This window comes from Xenia sp. Carnegie-2017, unplaced genomic scaffold (assembly GCF_021976095.1).
Source record: "Xenia sp. Carnegie-2017 unplaced genomic scaffold, XeniaSp_v1 HiC_scaffold_21, whole genome shotgun sequence".
NCBI classification, from domain to species: domain Eukaryota; kingdom Metazoa; phylum Cnidaria; class Anthozoa; order Malacalcyonacea; family Xeniidae; genus Xenia; species Xenia sp. Carnegie-2017.
Genome location: NW_025813484.1, coordinates 8342123 through 8369221, shown reverse-complemented (window position 1 = coordinate 8369221; position 27099 = coordinate 8342123). Strand labels below are relative to the sequence as shown.

Genomic DNA, 27099 nt, shown 5'->3' with positions numbered 1-27099 from the left:
AAAAGATGTTACTCTCGTAAAATTATTATTGCTTAGGAATGCATTTTCTTTTGATGTTTGTATTGTCTAATGAGTATTGTGTTCAAAACGTAAACAAGTCACATGCACTGCTTCCTTAACAGACTTGTGAACCTGTTTAACCCTTTAATTGTAACCGTTCATGATATCTAACAATGTGCCTCCCCCCTATAAGCGATTTACTTCTGTCGCCCCTAGCTGAGAGTGATTAATAGATTCAGATATAAAAGCAAATGCGAGGCTGCATACAATGTTATATAATGGTCGCATAAAATATAGATCATGCGAATGATGCCAAAATTTTTTGACCAGATCTAGGATTATTCAGACGTAGAGTATTCGACTAAACAGTGTGTACATTATCAGTTCATTGTCGGTAAATATTTACACAGGTGTTTCATGAATGCCAACGAAGGATAATGTTTCAAATGGAAAAAACCATCGGACGCTATTAACCGTATGGCTTATCAAAACAAACATAACACACATAATTCAAAAATGTGCGAGTCTATGATATTGAAAAGTACTCACCGACTCCACTATCACCAATCAAAACGACTTTAAAAAGGTACGTATAGCTCTCTTCCTCAACGTTCGTCATGATACGAGATTATCTCGACAAATATTTTACCAGAAAGTTTTAAAGCTCGTATTCTAAGTCGATATTTCTGTTCTATACGAACAGCAAGTGTATGAATTGAAGAGCAGCACTATATACATGTATTTCTTCGTACAATATATGTCGTTGCTTGTTATTTGAATTTACAACACTACTGACACTACAATATACAAACACAACAGTCGATATATTACTTCATTTGAATATTCAAATTATTTTATGCCAATGACTTGACCAGGCTGCAATTAAGTCACTTGAACGAAAATGCTTGCCATCAAAATACGCCTTTCCTTCGAAACCTAAGCCTTAAAGAAAGTCAGGTGGGACTCATGAGCGCAAAAAAGAATCAGCGAAATTATCAAATAAATTGAATCGAATGAGTTTGATGCAAAAATTTGAAACGTTTCACAATGAAATACTTGCAATTTTTAGCAAAAATTCTGTTCATTAGGAAGCAGAATAAAGAAGTGGGAAAACTTTTGATAAGTTTTTATGCCCTGGCTTAAAAAACCTGAATTTCTCACAGGAATGAATCGAAGATCCTGTTCAAACATGTTCAAAATCTGTTTTCAAAATACAAGAAAAAAGTTATTTGAAAGTACGACAGTTTCTATCATTTCGAACACTGTCAAACTCGAATTATTGACTGCACTTTTTGGAAAAATTGCCAGTTCTCATATTCAATGGCGATATCTTCTTCATAATGATCCTGTGAGTATGCAAATCAATCGTTTACATAATTTGTACATATGATTGCAAATATGTTTCAATCGATTCAGCATTGATCACTTTATTTTCAGTTACTGTAAAATGTTTACAGTTCAGTGGTATCTCTGACTGACACAGTATATTAAAACGCATTGAGTTGTTAATAAGTAGCTCCATTGAGAACAAGTATTACTATACAGTTGTTTTAAACTATTAGCTATTTCTTCAGCTGAAACACTAATGCTATGACATACGATTTTCAAGGTTTTCCAGTTTCTTACTTTAATTTACGTTCTTTCTCCATATTTGACATCTATATGTACGAATAAATTTCTCCTTGCAGTGGTCCTAACCTGTCCCCTTGAATCCCCTTGTTTTCAAGCCTTTCAACTATATACCCAGATCTTTACATACATATCACAGTAGTTCGGCTCAGTGTTACAGTTTTATCCCTAAGGATCCTCCTTCATCCATCTCGTTTGCATAACTGTCTTCTTTGTCAATTTTCGAGCGATTGGTCTTTTCTCTTGAGCATTGCGATTCTCGAGAGCAGTTTTTCTCCTACGAAAGCTGTAGCCAATCAACGCCAGTGCGAGAGACACTACAATGATTACGGTTGAAAAGAAAATAATGTTCGTTTGCGCGGACCATTTACCATGACCTTCTGTTTTTATGGTGTTTTGGAACAATTTAAGATTGGGTTGATTGCAGAGTTCGCCATAACAGCAGCACAACGTCTCTTCTGATGTGATCTATAAAATTCCATTGTGAAGCAGTTTAAAAGAGTATTGAAAACCGTTTAGTATAATCCTTTCTACTTTAAGCAAGCGATGCAAGGGAGAGGGCAATCGTATTCTCCATTTATTCCTTCCCCTCCAAAAAAACCTTGTCTCAGTTGACTGCGCCACTGCCAACTAGATGCAAGGTTAAAACTGCTAAGGATACCGTAAATGTTTATAACAAAGCATAGTTTGGTGGCTGTGCTATTTCAAACTTTTTCGTTATTTATAATATAGTACAAATCGTTAAATTCTCGTAGTACCAATACTGCATCCTTTGAAAAACGTATTTTTCAATAATTTTATCATGCTAACAAGAGCATATTCATTATACCTGATGACATTTGCTGATGTTGAAGTTGTACTTGTCACAAAGATTCCCTTCGTCACAAAAAAACTTCGTGAAACCATTTTGATCGTTTAAAAGTGTTGCGCACGCTCTCTTCGTGTGGCATTTTGGATGGGGGGAGAGCAAATCGCCTTCTTGCAAGTTTTCGTCGAACTGAAAACAGCTATATGTAGGCGTGAGAGTAGAGCTGATCTTTTTTTCAGATGTTGTATTGTTGATGTTTGGAGGATGTGTTTCAGTGATATTAGTGAGCCAGCTAGTTGACGTTACGGAATTGACCGACGTTGACTCTATAAACAATATTAAATAAAGTAATAGCAGTTGGTACTTTCGCTTTTTCCTCAATTTTAAGCTGCTTTCCTGCCTAACTTACTTTCTTCGTGTTCTTTCACGGTCACATAAGCACTTCTGTATGCAAAGCTCATGTAAATACTGACAGCCAAGCATGTGTACAGTCCTTCATCTGCTTTAGTCAAGTTCTCCAGCTTCAAGTATACACCTTTCTTATTGAAGGCTGCTTGCTCATAATGACTTGGATGAATAATGGTAAACAATGATGCGTTTTTTAGGTTTACTGGTGAAAATATTTTCATCGAACTCTCCCACTTCAACCATCTGTAGTCAAGAAGTAATCCACTTGTATCAGCACAATACAGTGAAACAGAGCTGCCATTTTGAGCTGTTTTGTTCTTGGGATGACCCGCAAGTAGAACAGGATGATTAGTTTGCTGCGGCTCTTTGGCTGTAACAAAAGATGAACAATTCTTGTTTTTTGAGAAGCTAAACTAGATTACTAAGATGTATATACATATATATATTACTCTAATTTCATTTTTATAAAATGGACTAAAAATTCTATAACAAGTCTTTACCAAGAACCTTTAACTTCGTGCTGTGTTTGATATGACCATAGTCATTCATAATTCTGCAAGTGTAAACCCCACTGTCAGCCCGTTGCACATTTTTAATAACGAGTTGAGATTTTTCAATGAGATGTCGTTTATCTGAAGTCAACAATTTTTTGTCGAAGAACCATTTGTACTTGAGAGGAGCACCACCGCGAACCAAGCATGAAAATTTCACATCTTCGTCTTCCGTGACTGCCACAAAATGATGTCGCTTCTCCTTCGGTATTAGGAATTCTGGTGGATCTAAAATTTGTTAATTGTTGGCATGATTTGATTATGAAATGTATTATCCAATCCAAGATACACAGTTGTGTGCGAAACGCAACTACGATGGAAATGGCAGCTTCCATACAATACGTTTCACAGCTTTATCTATGCAAATAATGCTATATATTTCATATGAAGGTAAGAGAAAAGTGAAAATCTGTTTTCAAATTTGACTCGTAACTTCTTCTAGAAATTTTGATAGTTTGAAGCATTCGCTGTTGGTAATTTTCAAATGCAACTATATTTTTTTTATCTGAACGAAACTATTTAACACAAAAGACAAATTAAAGAATTTGATCAACTGAAAGAAATGATAATCATGCTGTTTACTAACTTTATTTTTACAGGAAATGGCATAAGTTTAAATCAGGATTCCCGTGGTTCTTGAAGGATGAGTGACTCCTTCAAGGTTCCACAAAATTGGACAACATAAAAATTTTCTTAATAATCGTTAATAAAAAACAATATTCAAGTAGTTTTCAATTTATACATAGAAAAATACCAAAAAGAGTTTTCAATTTACTACTAGGAACACAAATTCACGAATGACTTTCAAAGAGAAATATCCAGTGCTACCACTTGCGTGAATATAAACCTACTTTTTTATCTTCATTTTCATGTATATAACAACAGCCGTTTAGGGTGCCCCCTTGCGAGCTGATTGTTTGGGCACCCGTGGCTCTATCCATCCAGAGCTCATAGCAGTTAAGGCTTAAGCCACTGTCTAGAGACGTACTCGGGCACACAAGATACTTGAATAAATAAACCAGCTAAAATTTTTTTAAAAGATGGGTGAAGAGGAAAGATTTTCCTAAATATATCATATTGTTAGTCCATACCTGAAGGCAAAATGTTATTGATCTTTAAATATGCAGTACCATTCGAAGCACCATTGCTGTTTGATATATGACAAGTGTAATAACCTTCATCGTTTTTGGTGACGTGTTTTAATTGCAATTTAACACCATACAGTTGTTTATTTCCAATATTCACTTGAAAAGATTTATATTTCCTGGGATTTATCAACTTCATTTTATCTCCTTTATCTTGCGAAATGACTGGTGAATCCGATTTCAGCCATCGATAATGTGTTAGGTAATTACTTGGCTTCTCCAGACACTCGATCTCAACGTTGTCACCAACGCGAGCAGTAACTGATTTTGGATAGCCAGGAATAAGAGCTGGAGGGGATTGAATTCTCTCTAAAGATGAAGAATCAGAAAGTTTGAGATTTAACATGATACAAATTAAAATCTAGTTTGCAGGTATTGAAGGACATGTTGGATAAAGACCTTAGCCTGCTAGAGCAAGTGAAAATTGGAATAGAAAAGATCACAAGTTTACATTTTACTTTTTCAATGACTGACCGTTTATTTACATCTAATGTGCTCTGAGGCTTCGACAAGACTTACAATCAATTTTGGACTTTTCAAAACACTTTCCATTTCATTGAGAACTTGGTATGTCAAATGGTAAGCAAAAGAGATTTACGAAGATAATCCCAAATACGCACATTATTGGAGTAAACATACTTATTTGAAACAAAAAAAGAGAGAATCTAAAAAAGGAAGGATCTTTGAAGTATATTTAATCAGTACTCACGAATGATATTCAGGTTAAAGATATGTTTGACGTGTCCAAAATCATTCGATACTGCGCATGTGTAAATACCGCTGTCGTTCAGTTGTGGTTTACGAAATTTCAAGCTCCATTTTTTGTCTTGATAGATTCTGGCAGACTGCTGAACGAGTACTTCACCTTTAAACCAACTTATTCTTAGTTTTGGACCACCGTAAGCTTTGCACTTAAGACTGAGGGGCACGTTGGCAGGCCATGCGAGGTGTGACTTTTTGGTCTTTGGCTTATCAACTAGCTTTGGGAGGTGGCCAGCTAGTAAAGAAAATGAATTGAAATGTTAAAGCAGTTTCTTGAGCATACAAAACCAAAAGTAAACTATAGTAGAACACGATTGAAAATATGAAAATATCTCTCGCATATAATTTTTGCCTTAGTGCAAAAGCATATACGTGGAGCATGTGCATTGCCTTATTCCCTACTTCATCGAAAATAGAACGGATGGAGAACTCTCTCGTTTTATCAATGTTTTTTTCCCAGGTGAATGAATGAAGCAAGCGGCAGAAATGTGCTCTTTCAAATTATTTGATAATCACAAAAACAGTCAAATAAGTGAACTAAAAGTCACTCAAATACAGCTCCAGATTTTAGAATTCTTCAATAACAAAAAGGAATGGGAGATTTCTCTTTCTAACGATTGTTGGTTTCAAACTTTTAGGGCCAGTGAAACTGCAGTGAAACATCACTAATATACTGCCATATTATAGGATTGATACAGACTTCATAACTATGATTAGTTATATGTACTTGGTAATTACAAAATATGAATCAAAACAAGACGAGAAGTAAACTGTAAATTTTCGACTTTATTTCAAAGTCATCCTCAGACAGAATCTGACTGAGGATTACTTTGAAATAAAGTCATCATTCTGTCTGAGGATCACTTTGAAATAAAGTCGAAAATTTACAGTTTACTTCTCGTCTTGTTTTGATTCATATTTTGCAATCTCAAGATGTCTTGTTTCTTTGGTAATTACAAGGTTTATCGTTCTAAGTAGTTTGAATGCAATTACACAAACACACTAATTATTCTTATGCAAATAAACGTAGCACTATAATTTCGTAAATTATTACAATCTACAATGTCGATAATGTATAGATAAAGTACCATAAGTTTTCTTCGAACGAAAATTAAATTTGTACGTAGGCACATAATCAATTGATTATTTGAAATTCCATTCAATCTTTCAGCAGCTTACATTGTAGGGGGTCTTTCTATTTTAGCATGAAAACATAAGCTTGTTAACGACAGCAATTCAAGCTGTGTGAGGGATTGACTTCAGTCGTTACATAAACCGGATTAACAATATTTCATGACGTTTGCACAAGAACCGATGCGGTTATGCAAATTCTTTGCGAAATCGTTCAAAAGCGCACAACAAGTTTTTGATGTGAATATAAGCGCCTTAACGTAATTGGGTAAAATGAGCAATGGCAGGTCTGCAGTTTACACATTTCGTATAGTTGCGGGTAGTGCGCGTGCGCGTGCTATTAGCAAGCGAGAATGCACAATATCCAAGTCCATTAAAACTTGTTAGATTCCTATGGTTTTGTATACAAACTTTGTTGACTTTTCTTCTTATGATGGTCTGGAATAACAACGAGAAAAGGAAAAGGCGGCTAAGCGATCATTGAGTTGACGACAAAGCTATCTGTACACGACTTTAACGCATTTAACTTAATTGTAAATGTCTTGTGTGACAAACGAGCTTGTCCATGAATCAATTTACCAGTCAGTTTTGTGCAATCGAGTGTTGGTGAAATATATCCCTACGTGCGCTTTCTTTAATAACTCACTTTTGCATTGTTCGCAGTTTAATATGATAGACATAACAAGTTACGACAATTTTTCTCATTACTTTAGAGGGTTTCTACACACAAAAAAACAACAAAATCTTTACTAACCATTCGAACAGTAAAACATGTCACAGCAGACTAACAGTAGTAGAACTTTGACGAAAAAACTCATCTTTATTTGAAATGTTTAACTCCTCGTACGTTCACAAACACTCTGCTTGCTTTGTATGCTGGAGTTTTTCTTTTAACACTTAAATAGTGTTTTGTTAAATTGCATTTCCGGATGAAAAACACTCTTTGCACGTGATTGGCTCGCATTGGTGGATTCATTTGGCCCGAGAAGAGTAGACAGTGTTAGAAATTCTCGTGTCCAGTCCTCCATGTTCTATTGTTCCACAAATCATGCGCAGGTTATAGTGCGTTGTTTTTTGTATACTTTGACAAATTCAACTTCTGCATAAACAAATTTCTCTTAATAAATTTTTTATCATAACATTTTCATGAATGAATATATTTGTATGCCAGACAACAATAGAAAGTTTTCGACATGGTATAATTGAATTTTCTTACTAAACCAGTCTAAATAATTGAAGCTACGACCTCTAAACAACTGAATACCCTCCAAAAAAGGGGACTTTAGATTATAATTTCACTGTTTATCTGTTGTACTCAACTGGGAACTTTTTGGATCGACTAATTTGTATTCGTACATGTCACTGGCGTAGCCAGCCCGCAAATTTGCTCCTGCTATGCAAATTTTTCTGTTGTCACATACTGCAAAAGCAACAGATTTTCAAGGAAATGAATAATGATAATAAAACATGCAGGTTAGCTACGCCACTGTAAATAGCATGGTTTTTGTATATAGTGTAAAAATATACAGAAGATGAAATGTTTTGAATTTGAGCTAGCTTCAGAAAATTTTCTTGCAATTTGAGTCAAATCAATTAATATCATCATAAGGTATTGATTAGGTAAATTAGATTTCAAGCAGACGTAAAATAATTTTCTCACGGTGTTATATCCCTCAAGACTAAATGAGTACAATTGAATTCACTACATGACATTGTGAAATAAAACAGACCGTATCTTTCGTGCTTTGCAAAGTGTCTATTCAACACTGGAAAATAGCCCGAAACCTTGTAAATACATAAAGTTACATTTTGAACCACTACCACTGAACGATTGGAAGCTCTTCACAAAAGCAGGCGTTTAACTTCAAGCCGGCAAATGCTCTCTCTCCTTTTTAGGAATGTATTGTTGTTATATTTAGCTTGTTTTTCATTTCTCTGGATTTCTCCCATGTTGAGCATTTAGCATTAAAATAAAGCATTCCGACACCAGCCTTAGTCAATTCATGCAATAAATAGTTACTACAATGTTATGAATAATTTTTAGAAACAGTGTATATGTGATGTTGGCAATCCAAGAACACGGAAAAGTACAGCTGCGTCTCTCTTATTATACGTCTCATGAACTGTCCAATGATGTATATTCCTTTTTATTTACAGCTTGTTGCTGGGAAAATAAATAAATAAATACATAAAATTTCAAACCTAAATTTTCCATTGTTAAACAACTTACGAGAATTGCTTGCGTGACATTCTGAAAAGTCACAATAAACATATTCACTCTTCCCCTTAAAACAAACCATAGTGTATGTTGTGTTTGCAAGGAAGCTTTTGTCGATTTGCTTTGATGCTCAAAGCACAGTGAAAAGCAAGCTGAATAGAGCTATGCCTGTAGCTGATCATCAAAGAAATAGCTATTAAAAGGCAAAACAAAAGTCATATTAAAAAGAAAGCGATTGCAGCAAATTTACTACATGTGCATTGTATTTTTAAAACATTTTTCATTTTCCTAACGCGCTCTTTTATCGGATACGCAATCGGAAACCGACAATTCATTCCCCAATATGAAATTAAAATATTTTTCTTTAAAGCCCGAATAACAAGCGGTGGAAAGCGCGTTTTCTCAACAAAATCAATAAATTTTAAAAACAGCGACGAGCACGGACTAGGAATAAATTTTTTAAAAATCATTTAAAAATGCGATGAAAAGTCATGCTGATAAAAAAGTTAATGCTTTTATCACAGATAGTAAAAAACAACAAAATATCATTTTCTGAGCTCGTGCGGAAATGTCTAGAAATGGGAATGAATCCAATTTTATGATCTTCACAGCGGCAGGTTGTTTGTAATTCATCAGATTTCTTAATCAAACATAAGCTAAACAGCCAGAGCACAGTATGTTTAAGACATCAAATGTATGCATTGGGCCGCAAATTATGCAAATCTTGATTGGAAAACCTGGCGGTCGATTCCTGTTATTGAAGGATAAAAAAGAAATTTTGCCGGTAAAATAGAAAGTTTTGCTACACTTACACGAGGCCAACAACCGTGAAATGATTGAACTGGGAACAGTTCAGGTCGTGAGGCTAACAACCCCGAAATGTTAAAATCAGGAACAGCTTAGAATAAGCCTGCTCGAAGCCTACTTGAACAGAGTGTTTACGTGTACAAAAATAAATCCTATTTACTTTATGATGCCGACTAATTGTTGAAATTCCTAAGCAATGAGCCAAAAACTTCAGGATATCAGAAAGTTTCTTTGTTCCTATACCATTAAATACACAATGAAAGCAAAGTACATTTCTGCATCAGTTCACGCTATCTCAAAACATGAAAATCCTGTGAGAACACAGTCGCCTTCTTCATGCTTTTGAAATAGGATGCATATATTTACGAACTATGTTTCATACTAGCACTCGAATCATAAAAGAGACGTGAGACGAAATAAGTCATGGAAAAAATAACAAAATTTTGTACTTGAAATCCTTTAATTTACATTTGGCAGGGGAAAAAGCTAAAGAGCACTTTTGCATGCATCAACTCGTTGCCAAATTACAAAATTATAAAGGCAATATTTCGTGCCTTGTTTTAAACTGAACAAATAGTTTTTCTCTTATACACTCCCCATGATGTCATATTCTTGCATAATTTCACACTATAAAAAACCTTCTAGTACTATCTTTTGTAGATGCGCAAGGAAATTAATCACATCCCTCAAACAACACTGACAGATTAACGTTTGTCAGTTAAACTGTAGACAGAAATTCCTCACAGCGATATTTCAACTTGTAAGCTAAATTCACTGCATGACTTGACAAAGTATGTTCGGGTTTGATAAATACATCACGCAAAAAGAACTACAATACCCTTCTAAACAACGTTGAAAATAGAAATGCCCTCTTAGCGAGAAAGCCCATGGCAAAATTATACCGCTGAAATGCTAATCTGGAAGTTTATTAAAACTCCGACTACGCATATGAGAAGAGATAAATCTTAGAAGAAATAAATCCAACAAAACGAAACCGACATTTATAACAAGATAATCTTATTTTATTACAAATGTTGAAAACGATCCGTAGGACATTAGCTGAGAAGTAGCTTTCTCATTGCTTGAGGACGAACAGGATCAAGATCACACGAGACTAGAATCACAATGTCTCAGCAGTTCGTACCGAACATTCTCCATTACAAAAACAGGAAGCTGGGCTATCTTTCAATTATAAATCAACGTAACTCTTCCTTTCAGTTTCGCCTACATATTTGTAGGTGCAGATCATCAAAGAGTACCGCACTGACATGATTACATCATGGCGGTAATCATCTTATCTTCATATTATTGTTGTGAACGTCAGCGTTTACAAATATTTAACGATACTTCAGGGTTAAACAGGGACAGAGAAGTATTTCATGTTGGGGGCCTAAATGATCCACAAATTCGCTATTCCGCTATATCCCATTATTTGGAGGTATACAGTCCCTCATGCACCCTGCTCCGTGGTTCCTGTTAAAACAACAGTAAAGTATAAATCAACGCCCGGGGCGCTTAATAAATTCTAGCAGTTCCAGAAGGGACGTCATGTACATATGAGGCCTTTGTATCATTTCTATTACCATAGTTTGAGCTAATGAAAAAAAATACTCACTTTACGATGGATTGTTGTGGAAATGTCCTCAGTTGTCCCTTGAGAAAGTGAGCATGGGGGATTGTTATGGAGTAGAATGTTCTCAGTAGTCCCCTTGGAAAGTGAGTATGGTGGACTGTTGGGGAGTAGAATGTCCTCAGTTGTCTCCTTGGAAAGTGAGTATGGTGGACTGTTGGGGAATAAAATGTCCTCAGGTTGTTCATAGGAAAGTGAGTTTAATACGTGGCACGATAAGGAAATTTTTTCTCCGACCCTTTAGGTATTTGTATCATGTTGTTTGGTGTTTTTTACATCATAACGATCGACTCAACGTATGATTACAATACATAACTGCCATTTACTGTATTTTCCTTCAAATCATCACAGGCACGTAATCAATGAATTAAAAGTTTCTAAAATTTTCCATTTTGGTGATTTTGCGCTACTAACTAAACCATTCCTCCGCCGCGGCCAAGTTGTACAAAAAGTTCTCCATCGCAAAATTTAATTTCTTTTCTTTCAATTTTTCCAACTTGATAATTTTTCGCGATTTGTCATCGTTTTCGACAGCCAGACCTTTCAAATTGTTTATCAGACTCTTCGTTTTTTCCGACAGCTCCTGCGGTAAACAGAAAGACAAAGAAAGAAAGAAAGAAGATGAGGCGTTAGAACAGAAGTGTTTAAGGAAAAGATTACGAAGAACGAAGTTGATTTTCTCAATTCATATCTACAAAGCTAACGTATGGTTCAGTTCGAGTTGAAAGTCAGGCCGATGTACACATAAGCTTGCCTGCCACTTTTGTCTGCCTATTCAGGATCGGTGGTTATCAGAGTGATAGTTTTACATAAATAAGTTTATCAAAGTCTTAAATCAAAGGACAGTTCAATTTCTACAAAACCGAACGGGAACTCACCGTCACCAGATCTTCATCGCTTTTGTCTTCATCTTTCGAATTATTTGTCAAAAGACCGCAATATCTTTGTGTACTTTACCCATTTGAAATGTTTCTAGGATCAGAAATACGTAAGATGAAAAACAGGAGATGAGCTAGGAATAAGTCCGTTTGGCATGTGATGAGCATTGCATCATGAGTGAAATTTACCTTTAGCGTGGGGAGCGATTGATACTTCAACGTCAGATACTAAACAATGAAAAGTACATTGAAAAAAAGTATTACGTAAAGCAGTTTTGTGGTAAACTAATGAAAGGGAAGCAAAGTTTCAGTCACCAAAATACAAAGGGAAAAAAGTATTCTTACTATTGGCAAATATATCATAAAGATCGTTACGATTTTCGATGGAAGCGTCGGTAAATCCAGCAACATAATGACCGGCTGACACTAGGTTTTCAATCTCCGCTTCATCGTTTAAATCAACAACAGGGTGGAGAATATCCCAGTTTTGTCGATGCCAAACCAGTTGAGGTATTACCCTGAAGCGAAGAAAATATTTTTGTATTTCAACGGGCAAAACTGAAGTCATTGAAAACCGTCAATGAGCTCAACTGACGCAAGTTGGTCATTCATGTAGGTTGTGCCTTAACCAAAACTGTTATTCCCAACACTTGGTTAAAAATTGTAATCTAGGTTGCCAATGACGTAAATTGATCTTTTCAACTGGTGGTATGTAAAATCTGTAGTTTTGCAGACGAACACGTGACTATAGTGTCGTGTTTTAAAAAAGTTTGTATTGAGAGCCGTACCGAGAACGTTAATTGGAATGAGGTGGTGTGTTGAAAACATATATTCATTTGTGTTTAACTGATTTCTTTCAAAAGCATTTCACTGCAGGAATTAAGCTATTTTCATTCAAAAGAAATCAGTTGGACAGAACTGAATAAATGAATGAAACTGTCCCCCCCTCCCCAACTAACATCATAGGTATGGCACTGCCCCCTCCTCAATTAACATTATAGGTATGGCTCTGCTTGTACTTTAACTTTAGGTTTGATGATTTAGAATTTCACTTCTCTAATTCAGAATAATAATCAATCATTCAAGAGCCAAACAAGATCCAACCCCTTAAATTATAACATTTACGGGCAACAAAAATTTCAAGGTACTTTGACATAATGACGACTGCACATCATCTAACGACCCTCTCACCTCCCCTGGGTATTTCTTGCAGCATGCAGTCATTTCACCTTGTTATTTTCAATAATGTCTCAGCTTGAGGACTGTAAAAAGCAATTCTCTTTTTCAAAAGAAGAGCTGTGTAAAAGAGGATTGATTCGATGCCAAACGTGTTAATCACATCTTAAAAAAGAGAAATTTATATTATTTTATGGTGTTTTATTGAATGGTGGCAAGTCGTGTGGTCAAATTAATGCTAATATTACCTTTAATGGATGCAGATAGAAAAGCACTTTTTAAAGGGAATTCATTCAAGTCATAAATTTCCTTGTTTGATTGACACGAGCCTTTAGTGGCCACATTCAGGTATTGTTGAAGAATACATGATGGGTCTCCATTGTCCATATAATTTTGTTGAAACAGTTTACATAGACTTCCATACCTCTCTGGATTGAAATCCTGTAAGTAACTTAATGTTGACTTTCGCTTGTGTTTGAAGTCAAAAGTATAACAACATTGAATAAATGTACATGTACATGTATTTAGTAAAGAAATCAAAGCTCTGAATTTAACAAATTTGTTTTCCAAATAAAGTTGTAAGTATTTACCTTCGTGAGAATCACAACTGTGTAATGAGTGACCTAGATTATAAATGTACATATTTGGTACAAAATGAAAGCACTAGAACAGAAATATTTGCAATTACAAAAATATTCAACCTCACGTAAAGATGGCACACTTTCCACATTTCTTGTGAGCAAGTAGTACCATGTCCTGTTGTATTGACCATAGAAAAATGGGATAATTGATTCATTTTCTCCTGATTTTAAACAACATTTCTTTGATATCAATGTCTGTAGTGACGGGTCAATCATAGGAAATGACCACGTCCACATGACATCATTGTTGGTGTCTTTTTCTAAAATTTAGGATATGAAGCTGGTTTTAAATATATAAAAGAAGAGAAAAACAGAAACGCTATTTTTCAATGGACTTCATTGGAACTAGTAAGCAGATTCGAGTCAATAAAGTTGGGTGCAAATTTTTGAATTTATTCATTAAAAAAGTTGCCAAACAAAGTTCGTAAGATTACCTATAATGCAAAAGCACTTAAGTTCCGGATATATTTTAGTCATGAGTTTCGTACAAAAAATTTGGTTGAATGCATTATCTTATACGACGAAAAAATCACGCATTATGCAATATTACAGAGCAAAAACCTTACCAATTATTCCTACACATTTCAGCTCCCCAAAAGACATGATAATTTTGTGGTTTTTCAATGGATATTTCGGATTTAAGACATTGTTTAGGTACTGTTTACCTTGTGTTTTGTTCGACCAATCATAAAACAAGTATCGATCATGTGACAAATTAACTCTTGGGAGGAAATTTAAATTTATAGATTTTTAGTTTTGTTCTTGCAGATGTTGAAACTAATTTTTATCAATGGCTTTAGCGGTTTCCCTTTAGAGTTGTGCAGAAATTAAGCAAGGAGATGTATTGTGAAAAAAAAGAAATGGATGTGGCTTCTCAACAGTAAGTGTGTAAACGAAAGTTTACAATGAAAATGAGCTAGTCTTGAAATCATTTTAAAGTACGTCTTCAGAATTAAGAAGCTTGCAATAATTCACCAATGTATGAATGGGTAAATTGCATTTGTCGTAATAATATCACCATAATTGTATCAGTTATTATAATGAATGAATTCTGGTAGGTTTGCAAAATACTCAAAAAAGTTGAACATTTCTTTAAGACTTTAACCCATGGTTTTTAAACTTAACCATGCAACTAAGCGTTCTTCAGTGATCGATTGTTCATTTGTCCTTAGTGTTGATACTGTTAACAATGATATCAACTCAACACAATTAATCATTGAGAAGTTCCATGAGATGGCACCTGAGTACACAGATAGATTACAATCAATATGGAAGCGCATGGGCTTTAGTAGAAACTCGCAGAGAGATCGTGTTGAGGCAGTCATTAAATATATTGAAGAGTTGCTTTCGGACATGGTGTATGATGAAGAGAACTTGCTAAATGATTTGACAAAAAACATTGATAAATATGAGGTGGAATTGTCAAATCTTGCTGATATACTTGGCCTTCCTACGTATAAGGTACTTGCCTAAGGGATTATAACCAGTTTACCTGAAAAATAAATTCATTATTTCTTTCATACTGTTGTTTGTTGTGTTAATCATTGCAGGTGGATGAAAATCTTGCTCTTATTGAAAAAGAAAAAAATCTTCGTGATAAGTTTGATCTTTGGAATCTGGTATGAAATTGAATCATGTGATTCTTTTCCTTTGGACTGTAGTAGCTTGCCATCTCCCAAAATATTACCTTTCACCCCCCTCTAAATAAATTGCTTGTCCCTCTAAATAAACCACCCCCTCAATTTTTTAGCAAAACAAATCAATAGTATAAAAGGAACTGAGTTTTTCCGGGCAATATTTCAACTGTTTATGCTACCTTTGATGGCTACACCACCTGACTGCCTCTAACTTCTTTACTTTGTCTAACTGCACTTCCTTATCAACTCACCCCCTCCCCCCTCTAACATTCTTAGCATCACGACTGTAGAAAATATGGAAATATGTCCATGTATAAAAGTAACCAATAGTGTGCCCCTGGAAGCATCACGTGACAGCTATATTTACGTAGGTAAAACATGAAAGAAAGGAAAGTTTGAAAAATCTCCGTTTGAAAGAGAAAGGACTTTGTGATAGACTGGCGCTGCCTCCTCATGACACATCTATTTTTGAAATTCCAACTGAAACTGAACTTAAAGAAATAGAAGCAAATATACTATATATGGAGAAAGAGTTGGTACGTTATGCTTTTTTCAAACTGCCTTATTACGTAGCGCCAGTTTATGTTACGCAATAGGGCAATCTACCGTCACGTGTGGAACATTCACACCACCTGATAGAGTATATGATCTTTATAGTGTCTAAGGTTAACTTTATTTGAAAACATTTGTTACTGTAGGTTTTAACTATCCTTCTCAGATATTTACAAGCAAATGTGCTATCGTCACGAGTGCGACATGTGACCTATGCACAATTGTCACGAGTGTGGCATGTGACCTAAGTACAATTGTCACGAGTGTGACATGTGACCTAAGTACAATTGTCACGAGTGTGACATGTGACCTACGAAGAAAAATTTAAACTTTTCTAAGTCCTCTTGTTCTAAGTGCTGCAGTTTGTAAACTTTGATTCAGCAAAGTACATGGAAAATACACGAAATACTACATCAAATAATCCTAATTTTACTGAAATAATTATATCAACATATTATAACTCATAAAACAAGTAGTCAACCTTTTCAACATATTATAAAAACATTATACAAAAACATTATACAAAATGCCAGGCTCTATTTTCCAACTCGTACTATTATAACTCATAAAACAAGTAGTCAACCTTTTCAACATATTATAAAAACATTATACAAAACATTATACAAAATGCCAGGCTCTATTTTCCAACTCGTACTTCAGAAAAGTTGTTATTTAAACATGAACATCGGACTGCTATGCTGTATGGCGTCAGAATTAAATTCAGATACAACAATTTCATTCATCCCGATTGTCATTTGCAACTATCCTGCACTTCATGCATTCCTCATTGTCGTTAGCTGAGAAAGCATACATTTAATTTGATATTTTGAACTAAGACGCTCGCATTTGCAATAGTTTGCAGTATGCTCTTTAATTTACACAGACTCAAGCAAAACTTCAATTCAAACGTCTTCGCGAAAATATATTAAAGTTATGGGAAGAGTTGGAAATTGATGGTGACAACACGCAGTATGTCGACATCATCCATGATCATGCAGAGGAAAATTACGTTTTGTCTAGAAACAATCTGCTGCAATTGAAAGAATACATTATGAAGGTAGACTTGTAGGGATTTGTATTGATGAATGTGTATTGACAAGGGTATCGTTTCTCCCACCTCTATCCTCTGATTAAGATAATATATTATGAAGGTGGAATAGTTGGGATTTATATTGATGAATGTGTATTGACATGGGTATCATTTCTCCCCTCTATTCTTTGATTAAGATAATACATTATGAAGGTAGAATAGTTGGGATTTGTATTGATGAATGTGTATTGACATGGGTATCATTTCTCACCCTCTATTCTTTGATTAAGATAATACATTATGAAGGTAGAATAGTTGGGATTTGTATTGTTCAATGTGTATTGACATGGGTATCATTTCGTCACCTATATATTCTACATTTGAAAGAACAATGAAGTTAGGCTTGAAGGAATTTTTGTTGACGAATGTGTATAGACACGAGTAGCGTTTCTCCATCTCTGTTCTTCAATTTCTCCAAATCGTGAGCCCCTAATTTGATTGGGAATCAATAATTTGGTTTCAGCTTGGGCAACAACAGGATGAAGATCATGAGCTCGCTATAAAACTGACGAAACAATTAAAAAGTCTCTGGACACATTTGGAAATCCACCAAAAAGAGCAAAACGCGTTTAAAGAAAAATGTATTGGGTTCAGGCCGTCATCGATTCAAATGGTTAGCAAACTCACAGCGTCAACAAAAATAGAATAACTGCTACATAACATACAGCAGCTAGTCTGCAAGCTCGGTGGTGCTATGTAAATGATTGTGAAATCTCAGATCACTGGCATCATTCATTACTCTGGAAATAAATTGTTTTTAGAGACTTTCTCGTGGTGACAAATCTAAAAATTGCTTTAAAAATAGCTAATACCATGTTGAATGGTCAAGATAATAACGTAATAGTTCTAAAAGAACTGCTTTGAATCTTAAAGACACGATGCATTTCGGCAGACTATACTCATCATGTGTCAGCGTCTGCTAAACGAGAACATAAAATGACATTTATATCGTATCGATATGAAATTTTCTCACCTGATAAGTATTCTGTCGAAATGCATCGTGTCTTTCAGATATAAAACTGTTCTTTTAGAACAATTGGATTAGTGTTGTGGTTTTAAACAGTTCTTTTAAGAGCTACTACTTGGTTACTATTTTGACCATTCACCAAGGTTTTAGCTACTTTTATAACAATTTTTACATCGTTTTTACTCAAAATAAATGTGCAAGAGGAAATTGATGCACGAGCGAACAATACTGCACGTAGCGCTGGCTACGCTTCAACTATGGTGCTGTTTTACCTAGGTACCCAATATGGTTGGTCTTTTGATGTTCCAGATGCGTGTGATGGTGAAGCACACCCCTCGATTTTCAATTGTTCATTAGATTAAATTGTTACAGAGTTTGATATTTTCTCTGATTAGAAATTGAAAAACTACTCTGCGTTTCAAGATTACTTTTCGATGAAATCTAAGTAATTTCTGCGTTCTAAATTTTATATTACAGCTGAAAGACGAGGTGAAAAAATACGAAAGTATGAAGATGAAATACACAGAAAAATTTATTCATAGTTTAAGGTATTGTCTAAGTGACTATGATATTTGTCCTTGATGACAAATTTCAAACTACGCAGTTTGTTGTATTTCTGTTTTGCTTTCGATACACGTTTCCAGCATCCTTTTCTATCTTTTTATTCAAGAAAAGAGCTTACATCTTTGGGATAAATGTTTCTTCGGTGAAGATGAACGAAATGAATTCGCTCCCGCTTTTGATGGTAGGATAAATTCTGTATGTGTATGTTGCAAGTTGCGGACACCTTTCTTTAGTGGGCACTGCTTTTGGATCTTTACCTGCTTTTGGATCCTTACCTGCTTTTGGTTCCTTACCTGCTTTTGGTTCTTTACCTGCTTTTGGATCCTTACCTGCTTTTGGTTCCTTGCCTGCTTTTGGATCCTTACCTGCTTTTGGATCCTTACCTGCTTTTGGATCCTTACCTGCTTTTGGATCCTTACCTGCTTTTGGTTCCTTACCTGCTTTTGGATCCTTACCTGCTTTTGGATCTTTACCTGCTTTTGGTTCCTTACCTGCTTTTGGATCTTTACCTGCTTTTGGTTCCTTACCTGCTTTTGGTTCCTTACCTGCTTTTGGATCCTTACCTACTTTTGGTTCCCTACCTGCTTTTGAATCCTTACTTGCTTTTGGATCCTTACCTGCTTTTGATCCTTACCTGCTTTTGGTTCCTTACCTGCTTTTGAATCCTTACTTGCTTTTGGATCCTTACATGCTTTTGGATCCTTACCTGCTTTTGGATCCTTACATGCTTTTGCATCCTTACCTGCTTTTGGATCCTTACATGCTTTTGGATCCTTACCTGCTTTTGGATCCTTACCTGCTTTTGGATCCTTACATGCTTTTGGATCCTTACCTGCTTTTGGATCCTTACCTGCTTTTGGATCCTTACATGCTTTTGGATTCTTACCAATATGTTATTACCTCTCACAAGTGGACATCTCCCGAGCAGACACCAGGTCGTTATGCCAAGGGTTTTTGCTCGGGATGGTTGACTGTATGTGCTCAATCGAAGAGCGTGAGATGTTTTTTTTGACACAGCGCTTGGGTAAGGAAGGAATGCGTGCGTGTCTGCTTAAGAAATTAAAGTTTCAGAATTTGATTACATGAAATTAAAGTATCCAATTCAAGAAAGGTTTCTCTGGCTACCTGCTTTCATACTATTGTTTTGAATTTCATGATACCAAATTAAGAAATATCTATGGTGGGAAATTTTACCCGTGATTTTGGAAACTTGGGTTGATGAGTCTTTTGCAAAACTGTGTCTGATGAGTCTGACGTCCTTGCTGTGTGTACTGACTATTAATAAGCTTTGCTGAACTTTCAGATAACTATACAGAAGAGTTAATGAATATCCATGAACACCAGATCCAAGTGTTGCATGGCTTTTACGAAGATAATAAAGCAATATTCAAGTTGGTTGAAAAACGCGAGGCGATGTGGAGAAAATTGATGGAATTTGAGGTTTTTATTCATCAAGAATTAAAAATTATTATTTGAAAATAAATGCATTGATGATGTACGGGGAACCTTGAATGTTAGAATTTAAAGTTCGTGCTGTTGTTTTAGTGAGCTCATTATGTTGTGGTGCTCTATTTTAGAATCAAGAAAATGATCCAACTAGACTGTTTACAAATCGAGGCGGTGCCCTCCTGAAAGAACTCAAAATGAAGAATTCAGTGGAGAAAGGTCTGCCAAAGGTGAAACGCGTGAACAGTTATCAATGGGGTATTTATTTATTTGTTTGCCAACAGCGGTAAGCGTTGAATTCAATCACTCCTTTAAGGTTGAGAACGAATTGAGGAAACTTATCGAAGTTTGGCAAAAAGAGAACGAAACTTTTTTCTCTGTCAACGGTGAAAAATATCTGGATCTAATACAAGTCCAACAAGAAAACAGAAAGCGAGAAAAAAAAATGGCAAAGCTAGGGAAAGTAAGAATTTCTTCATGATATTTTAGTTTTTTTCTCGGTTTTGTTTATTTTGAAGAAGAAAAAACTTCGGGTTTCGGTCCTTTTTTCAATAAAAGAGTTTCGTGGTGATAGACAGTATGTTTGGAGGTTATAATTTATTTCATGAGAAGAACTCTGGTAAACAAAAAGATAAAATTCGAAAGCAAAAAACCCCGTTTTCGGTCCATGCTTCCCGATACCTTCTTAAGCCGAGGCACTAGAACGCCGCATGTTAACGTTTCGGTAGGAGATTTCGGCCCCTCCACGCTATCCTACTTGGGAGATGCAATAGCAAGCTTCCGCCCATCAGACCCCGAGATCGCCTGCGATAGGCTTTGCTCGGGGTACGCAGGGAGAGTGCGGTCGCCACCGAAGTGTGGGCCCCTAAGCCACTGCATACATATCGCACCCAGCTTCCACTGCTAGTTGACATCTACTATATGAAGTTTTAGCATTATATATATATACAAAAATTCAAAGGCTTACAAAAGTTGTGGTATTATTAAAGTCACTAGTGCGCATGCGCAGATGATTTCATTGATAATTTGCGACTAGAGAGCTAATTGCCACCAATGTAGTGCAAGTACATATAGCTAGTCGTTGCCATGACTCTGAACAATTAGTCGAATGGAATGCGCATGCTCGTGCGCATGCGCAGATGATTTTCTTCATAATTTGCGATTAAGTGAGCTAAATTGCCACCAATGTAGTGCAAGTACGTATAGTTAGTCGTTGCCATGACTATGAACAATTAGTTGAGTGGATTTCGCACGCTCTTGCGCATGCGCAGATGATTTATTTTATAATTTGTGACTATGCAAGCTTTTTACTCCAAAATTGGTTATAGTTGATCCAGTTGGTCGTTGGCATGACCATAATCTTGAACAGTTAGCTAAGTTGACTATTCATGCTCAAATGACATCTCCAACGAAATGTGACCAAGTGAGCTAGATATTCCAAAAGCGCTGCAATTTTATCCAGTTGTGAAATATCAAGCTATTTATTCTAAGTTATGCAAGTATATTCAGTTGGTCGCTGCCCTACTACGGTAAATAGTCGGTCATTGGACTGTGCATGCGTCAAGTGGACGCACATGCATATATCTATAATAAAATGTGACTAAGCTTGCTTTTTACTCCACTATTGGGGCTAATACATTCAGTTGGTCGTTGCCATGACCATGAAATCGTGGGCAAGTGACTTGCGCATGCTGAGATGATTTCACTAATACTATGTGACCAAGTGAGCGACGGGACCGAGTGAAGTGGGTAGCGAAATGTTGGACAATGAACTATGCGTGAGAGAGTTGTGTAATGTAGCGAACGAGGTTTTGAGGGGCTCAAAGATGCCGAGTACATGGAGAAAGAGTCTAGTGGTCCCGCTGTACAAAGGAAAAGGAGCAGCTACGGTATGTGGGAATTACAGGACTATTAAGCTGATGGAGCATGCGTTGAAGATAGTAGAGAGAGTGTTTGAAAGAAGGTTGAGGGAAGTTGTTCGGATGGGGGAAGAGCAGTATGGATTCATACCGGGGAGAGGAACGACGGATGCGTGTTTTGTGTTGAGGCAGCTGCAGGAGAAATTTTTGGAGAAGGACAGAGAATTGTATATGGTGTTTGTAGATTTGGAGAAGGCGTTTGATAGAGTTCCGAGAAAGGTGATCGAGTACGCGCTGCGTAAGAAAGGTGTGACAGAGAATATGGTTCGGGCAGTTATGGAGACTTATGAAGGTGTAGAGGCGGTGGTTACGGAGGAAGGTGTTAGATCTGGTGTTTTTGAGGTAAAAGTTGGTGTTCATCAAGGTTCAGTCTTGTCGCCGTTACTGTTTGCTTGTGTGATGGATGTTCTGACAGAGGAAGTGAGAAGAAAAGAAGGATGCTGGTGTTTGTTGTATGCAGATGACATTGTCTTGGTGGCGGAGTCGAAGCAGAAAGTCATGGAATGGTACCGAGAATGGAAAACGGCAATAGAAGTCAAGGGACTGAAAGTGAATGAGGCAAAGACGAAGGGCATGAGATGATCGAGGCAGGTGGAGGTGAAGGACAGCGATAAATGGCCATGTGGTGTGTGTGGGAAAGAGTTGGAGTGAATTCGATAATGTGGGAAATGCAGTAAGTGGGTTCATGGAAGATGTTCAGGTGTCCGTGGTGCATTGACAAGAGTAACTGATTTTGAGTGCGGGACGTGTCGAAGTGGTGGGCGAGTCGCGATTGAACGGTTTGAACTGGGTGACGTGAGTTTGGAAAGTGTATCGGAGTTTAAATATCTGGGCGATGTGTTAAATGATGGTGGAGGGTGCGAGCAGGCGGTGAGGAACAGAGTTCAAGCAGCGTGGTGGAGTTTAGAGTTGTCGGGAATGTTGTGCGGAAAGTCGACTTCGTTGAAGCAGAAGGGAGAATTGTACAAGGCATGTGTTAGAAGTGTTTTGGGATATGGAGCAGAGTGTTGGGCGCCGAAAGCAGAGGACCTGAGAAGATTGGCGTCGACGGAAAGGAGAATGCTTAGGATGATGTGTGGTAACGTTGATGGATAGGATTCGAAGTGAAGAGATTAGAGAAAGAGTTGGTGTTGAGTGTATCGAATTGGGTAAGGCGCCAGCGTTTGAGGTGGTTTGGGCATGTGGAAAGGAGGGAAGAAAGTGCTGAAATTCGTAGAACGTTGCATATGAATGTTGATGGAGTCCGCAAACGAGGTAGACCGAGAAGGAGATGGATGGATGCTGTGAACAGTGATATGAAGGCGATGGGTATAACGAGAGATATGGCGAGAGATAGAGACGTTTGGCGTAGAAAAGTTCATGGACCGGTCAACCCCCCTGGCGGGGATTAATGCTGGCCGGTATACAAATGTTGTTTGTTGTTTGTTTGTTTGTATGTGACCAAGTGAGCCTGTTTCGTTAAGCCTATTAGGAGCCTGTTGGGTGGCCGTTTAGCGGACGTTGAACAAAAAACAAAACTGAGGTGAACTATTGGTTTTTTGATCTACGTGTAAGGTTTACGATACGTTTATGACATGTAAGACTTGGACAGCGGAAGGTGGATGATTGAGGGGGGAGGGGTGAACTTCTATTTATAAATGCATGTTTTACTTTATTAGTTTCTATTGAATTGTGATTACGGATTATAATATAAGAGTGTATAAATGTGAACACCCCTCCCCCAAATACGAATCTTCTGCGGTCCTGTAGGAGAATTGTACGTAATGTTGAGTTCATATTAACATATTCTTAACTTGTCATTACATGGCTAAGTAATTTTAAATTTCATTAAATTAGCAAAAGGAAAAAAAGGAAGCACTGGTCAAAGAAATGATTTATGGAACAAAACCAGCTGTAAGGTACAACGATCACACCGTGTGAGTTTTCAAAATTGACGATTGGAGTTTCATTTTTATGCAGGACTTCAGGGGATGTTGAATGTCATTTATTGATATCATGTACAAACAATTTTTACTGCGGGTACTTTCATGTAGAAAATACAACCGAACAAACAGGATTTTAGTTGCTGAAATAACAAGTTTGATAAATATGGTGATATTTTTGGCACTGTTTCAAAGCCATTTTTCAAGTTTTCAAAATGAGCTGGAAAAAAAGACGTCCAACACTGTCGAAATATTACCATGATCGTGCATTGTGTTATTGTAATAACTCAAATGTTGGGTTGACAAATATTAAAGGCGTCATTTACTGTATCATTCTTTCAACATTTTTATTGAAGAGTGAGCAGACAAAACAACGTAGGAAATACGAGCAAAAGAAAACACGAAGATAAGGTAAACACAAATGTTTAACGATAGTCGGACACAACCATGTAATTCATGATGAAAGTCGTCAATTAGTGGTGTGAAAAGAATTGTAACAAAATGTTAACGATTTGATTAAATTCCAGTATTTATGAACAGTTACAAATTAATTTGCGTGGAAAGACTATCCTTACGATGTTTTCATATAGAATGGATCATGGACATTTTCAGCATCGTCGACGTCAAACATGACGTCATCTCAAAAAAGAGATCATACTCCAATGACAGCAAGGATCAAAAAGGTAACGGGAAGTTGCCACTTACATGTGTCTGGTTGTGTTTTGCTGTACTTCATGTTAGTGAGCATTATTCGCCCTCGTGCAGAGACTAAGTGGTGAATCTATTTCTGAAGGGTGATTTTTACTTTGTAGAAAGTACGAAATAAGCGACGAATATCATCGAAAATTGTAAAATTCCCATGACCTTACGGACTTTTAGAAGGTGGGTAATCTTATGAAGCTACGGTATTGGATGTGTGAAGCAATGATTTAGAACCCAATCCCCTAGATGTTTAGGAAGAGATAAGCTGAAGCAAAGTTTAAAAAACAAGTCTTGTCAAACATTTTAAAACCAATCTTAGACTATCATCAATTCTGCAATGTATGTCAACGCAAATAAGCAGATTTTGATTATAAATATCGATTCAGGTTTCTTGTACATTGGGTTCTTGGTCATTGGTATGAAAAGTAGAAGTTCGAACAAATGTTTGGGAAATTGATCATCAAATGTAACATTTTCGTTGTCTGATGATGCAGTAATTGTACTGTAAAAATACTATTTTCTTAAAAATACTAAAACTATTTCGAAAATTTCAATTTGAAAGTAAATTTCTTTTGAAAGGAGATTTTCCTGATGTTATGACGACTTGTGCAAATAATCATACGTTGTTTGAATGTATCGAACCTTTAATGAAAATGACTTAGTCATTGCACGGAATTTGGGGAGATAATTTTAAGTGTGATGTAAGTCTGAGTTCTTTAATGGCGCATTATTGGACAAATTTATCATGCACAACACGACGTTTTAAGACTTCGTGAAAATGATAGACTGATTTGGCTATTTTACGCTATTTTCATGACGGCTTGTAGCGCTTGCTGAATTGCTCTTAAGTTTGAATCTTTTTCGTAAATAATTATAGCTAAGTGCAGAAGCTTAACTGTCTTCATGTCGTGATTGTTGTCTAGGTTTTGTTGCAATAGTTGCAGTTCAATTCGATTTTCACATTCATTTTCAGTAAAGAAAACATTCACAAACACATTTCTCGCGAAGACGAAGAAGAAGATGAAGATGAAGATAAAAGCGATAGCGTTCAAATTACTACCGATGAATCGATGGAGTCCGTCTGCACCTACCCAGACTTTACTGTGAGCTTTTTTTTGATCAGTTTTTCGTGACTATGTCTTGTGTCCACCGCGCGCGAAGAGCTGCAATTGTTTATGTGATTGAATGATGCACTTGTTACTGAATACTTATCGTGAGAAACGATTATTGGGACAACTCATACGAAGCACACGGCGGTTTTTTTTACGTTGTTGCTTTCTTTAAAATGACCTTGGGAAAACGATAAACTGTTTTCCTTTGCTTATTTATGTTTTTCATATTGTCTTTCTTTATAGAATCACTTACGACATGGAGGTGTAAGAGAACTTAGCAGTACTGCGGCAAGTATTGAGCATTCGCATGGTGATGATCCAAGCACAAGCTCAGTGATTTAAATCAATTTCTCATGATATGAAAAAGGTTTTGAACAGGCAATAGTAACGGTATGACATGATGCATGAAAGGTCGTAGAAGAGGCTTTAGAGAAATACTTTCCATGCACACTTGTCTAAGTGTGCATTTTTGGGGAACGATAGTTTAATCCGATCATTATTTGAAAAAGGATCTGATACGGATACAGAAATAGCCACATACAGTAATTGACTGGACTTTATATATTATAATATACTCAATTATAAATCATATTGTTTGTAAACACCAATCGGCATTAAAGAATCTATATATAAGTGCATTCAAAATAGAATAAAATGTATATTTATAGCTATACATGCGATGATTTATTAATAACAGTAATGGGCATAATGCATGAAAGGTCGAAGGTAAGTTTTAAGAGAAATACTTATTACTCCATACACATTTATTGTTCACCAAAATTATGTAGAATTATTCTTCTATATCCTATCAATATGATGAACTAGGTAACGTTTAAATGCCCCAAGTAGAATAAGCTAGCTCCATTTTGCTTGTGTACGTTTATTGCGCTCGTTTATGAACATGCCATTCAATTTTCCTTCATTTACCCCATGCATATTTTACGATTGACGAGGAATGGCTATTATTTCTATACACCTGAATATCTTCGATCTAGTAAGAATGATTTGTAATTTGCGTGTAAAAGATCAGCAAGTATGTAGCTAACGACGGATCTACGACTTCGATTTTTTGATAAATATTCATTATGTGTAATTAGTGTTTGCTTTAGTTTTAGCGAATCTCGTTCTCTGCATGGAGTACATCAGATAAAGAAAAGTTGTTTACTAAGGGAAATACTGAAGATCGAAGAAAAATTTGCGTGAGAAAAATTGCATCTGATTGCGCAATTAGCTAACGTTTTTGCTTGTTTAGAAGCCCTTCCACATCTGTTATTTGCGAATAATGGAAAAGTAGAGCTTTTGAGCACCTGCTATGTACTAATGCCAAAAATCTTCAATTATTTCTTTTAAATTTGTAAACACTTGTATACATTGAAATTGGATTCTTTGATGCACCGTTTATAA

The 27099-nt window shown here is 36.2% G+C and overlaps 2 protein-coding genes, 1 long non-coding RNA gene and 1 pseudogene across 3 annotated transcripts; 2 read left to right on the top strand and 2 right to left on the bottom strand.

Annotated features, from left to right (window-relative positions):
* The first annotated feature begins 102 nt into the window (after window positions 1-102).
* LOC124443657 lies at window positions 103-8726 on the top strand. The gene is made up of 2 exons (XR_006947708.1): window positions 103-586; window positions 8479-8726. It is a non-coding gene; the product is annotated as an uncharacterized LOC124443657 (long non-coding RNA).
* LOC124443654 (muscle M-line assembly protein unc-89-like) lies at window positions 1412-18448 on the bottom strand. The gene is made up of 8 exons (XM_046994137.1): window positions 18438-18448; window positions 7189-7310; window positions 5251-5538; window positions 4488-4850; window positions 3346-3624; window positions 2847-3215; window positions 2459-2763; window positions 1412-2097 (listed from the first exon to the last, which is right to left on the bottom strand). The coding sequence occupies exons 2-8, from the start codon at window positions 7250-7252 to the stop codon at window positions 1798-1800; spliced, it is 1968 nt and encodes a 655-aa protein (XP_046850093.1). The 5' UTR covers window positions 7253-7310; window positions 18438-18448; the 3' UTR covers window positions 1412-1797.
* Window positions 11329-14453, bottom strand: LOC124443655 (DENN domain-containing protein 10-like). The gene is given in 10 exon segments (XM_046994138.1): window positions 11329-11672; window positions 11968-12017; window positions 12020-12061; window positions 12157-12195; window positions 12313-12485; window positions 13197-13308; window positions 13392-13584; window positions 13734-13766; window positions 13845-14044; window positions 14351-14453. Coding segments are annotated over 10 exon segments (1053 nt in total). The 5' UTR covers window positions 14388-14453; the 3' UTR covers window positions 11329-11498.
* On the top strand, window positions 14518-26368 carry LOC124443656 (annotated as a pseudogene).
* The last annotated feature ends 731 nt before the right edge of the window (window positions 26369-27099 follow it).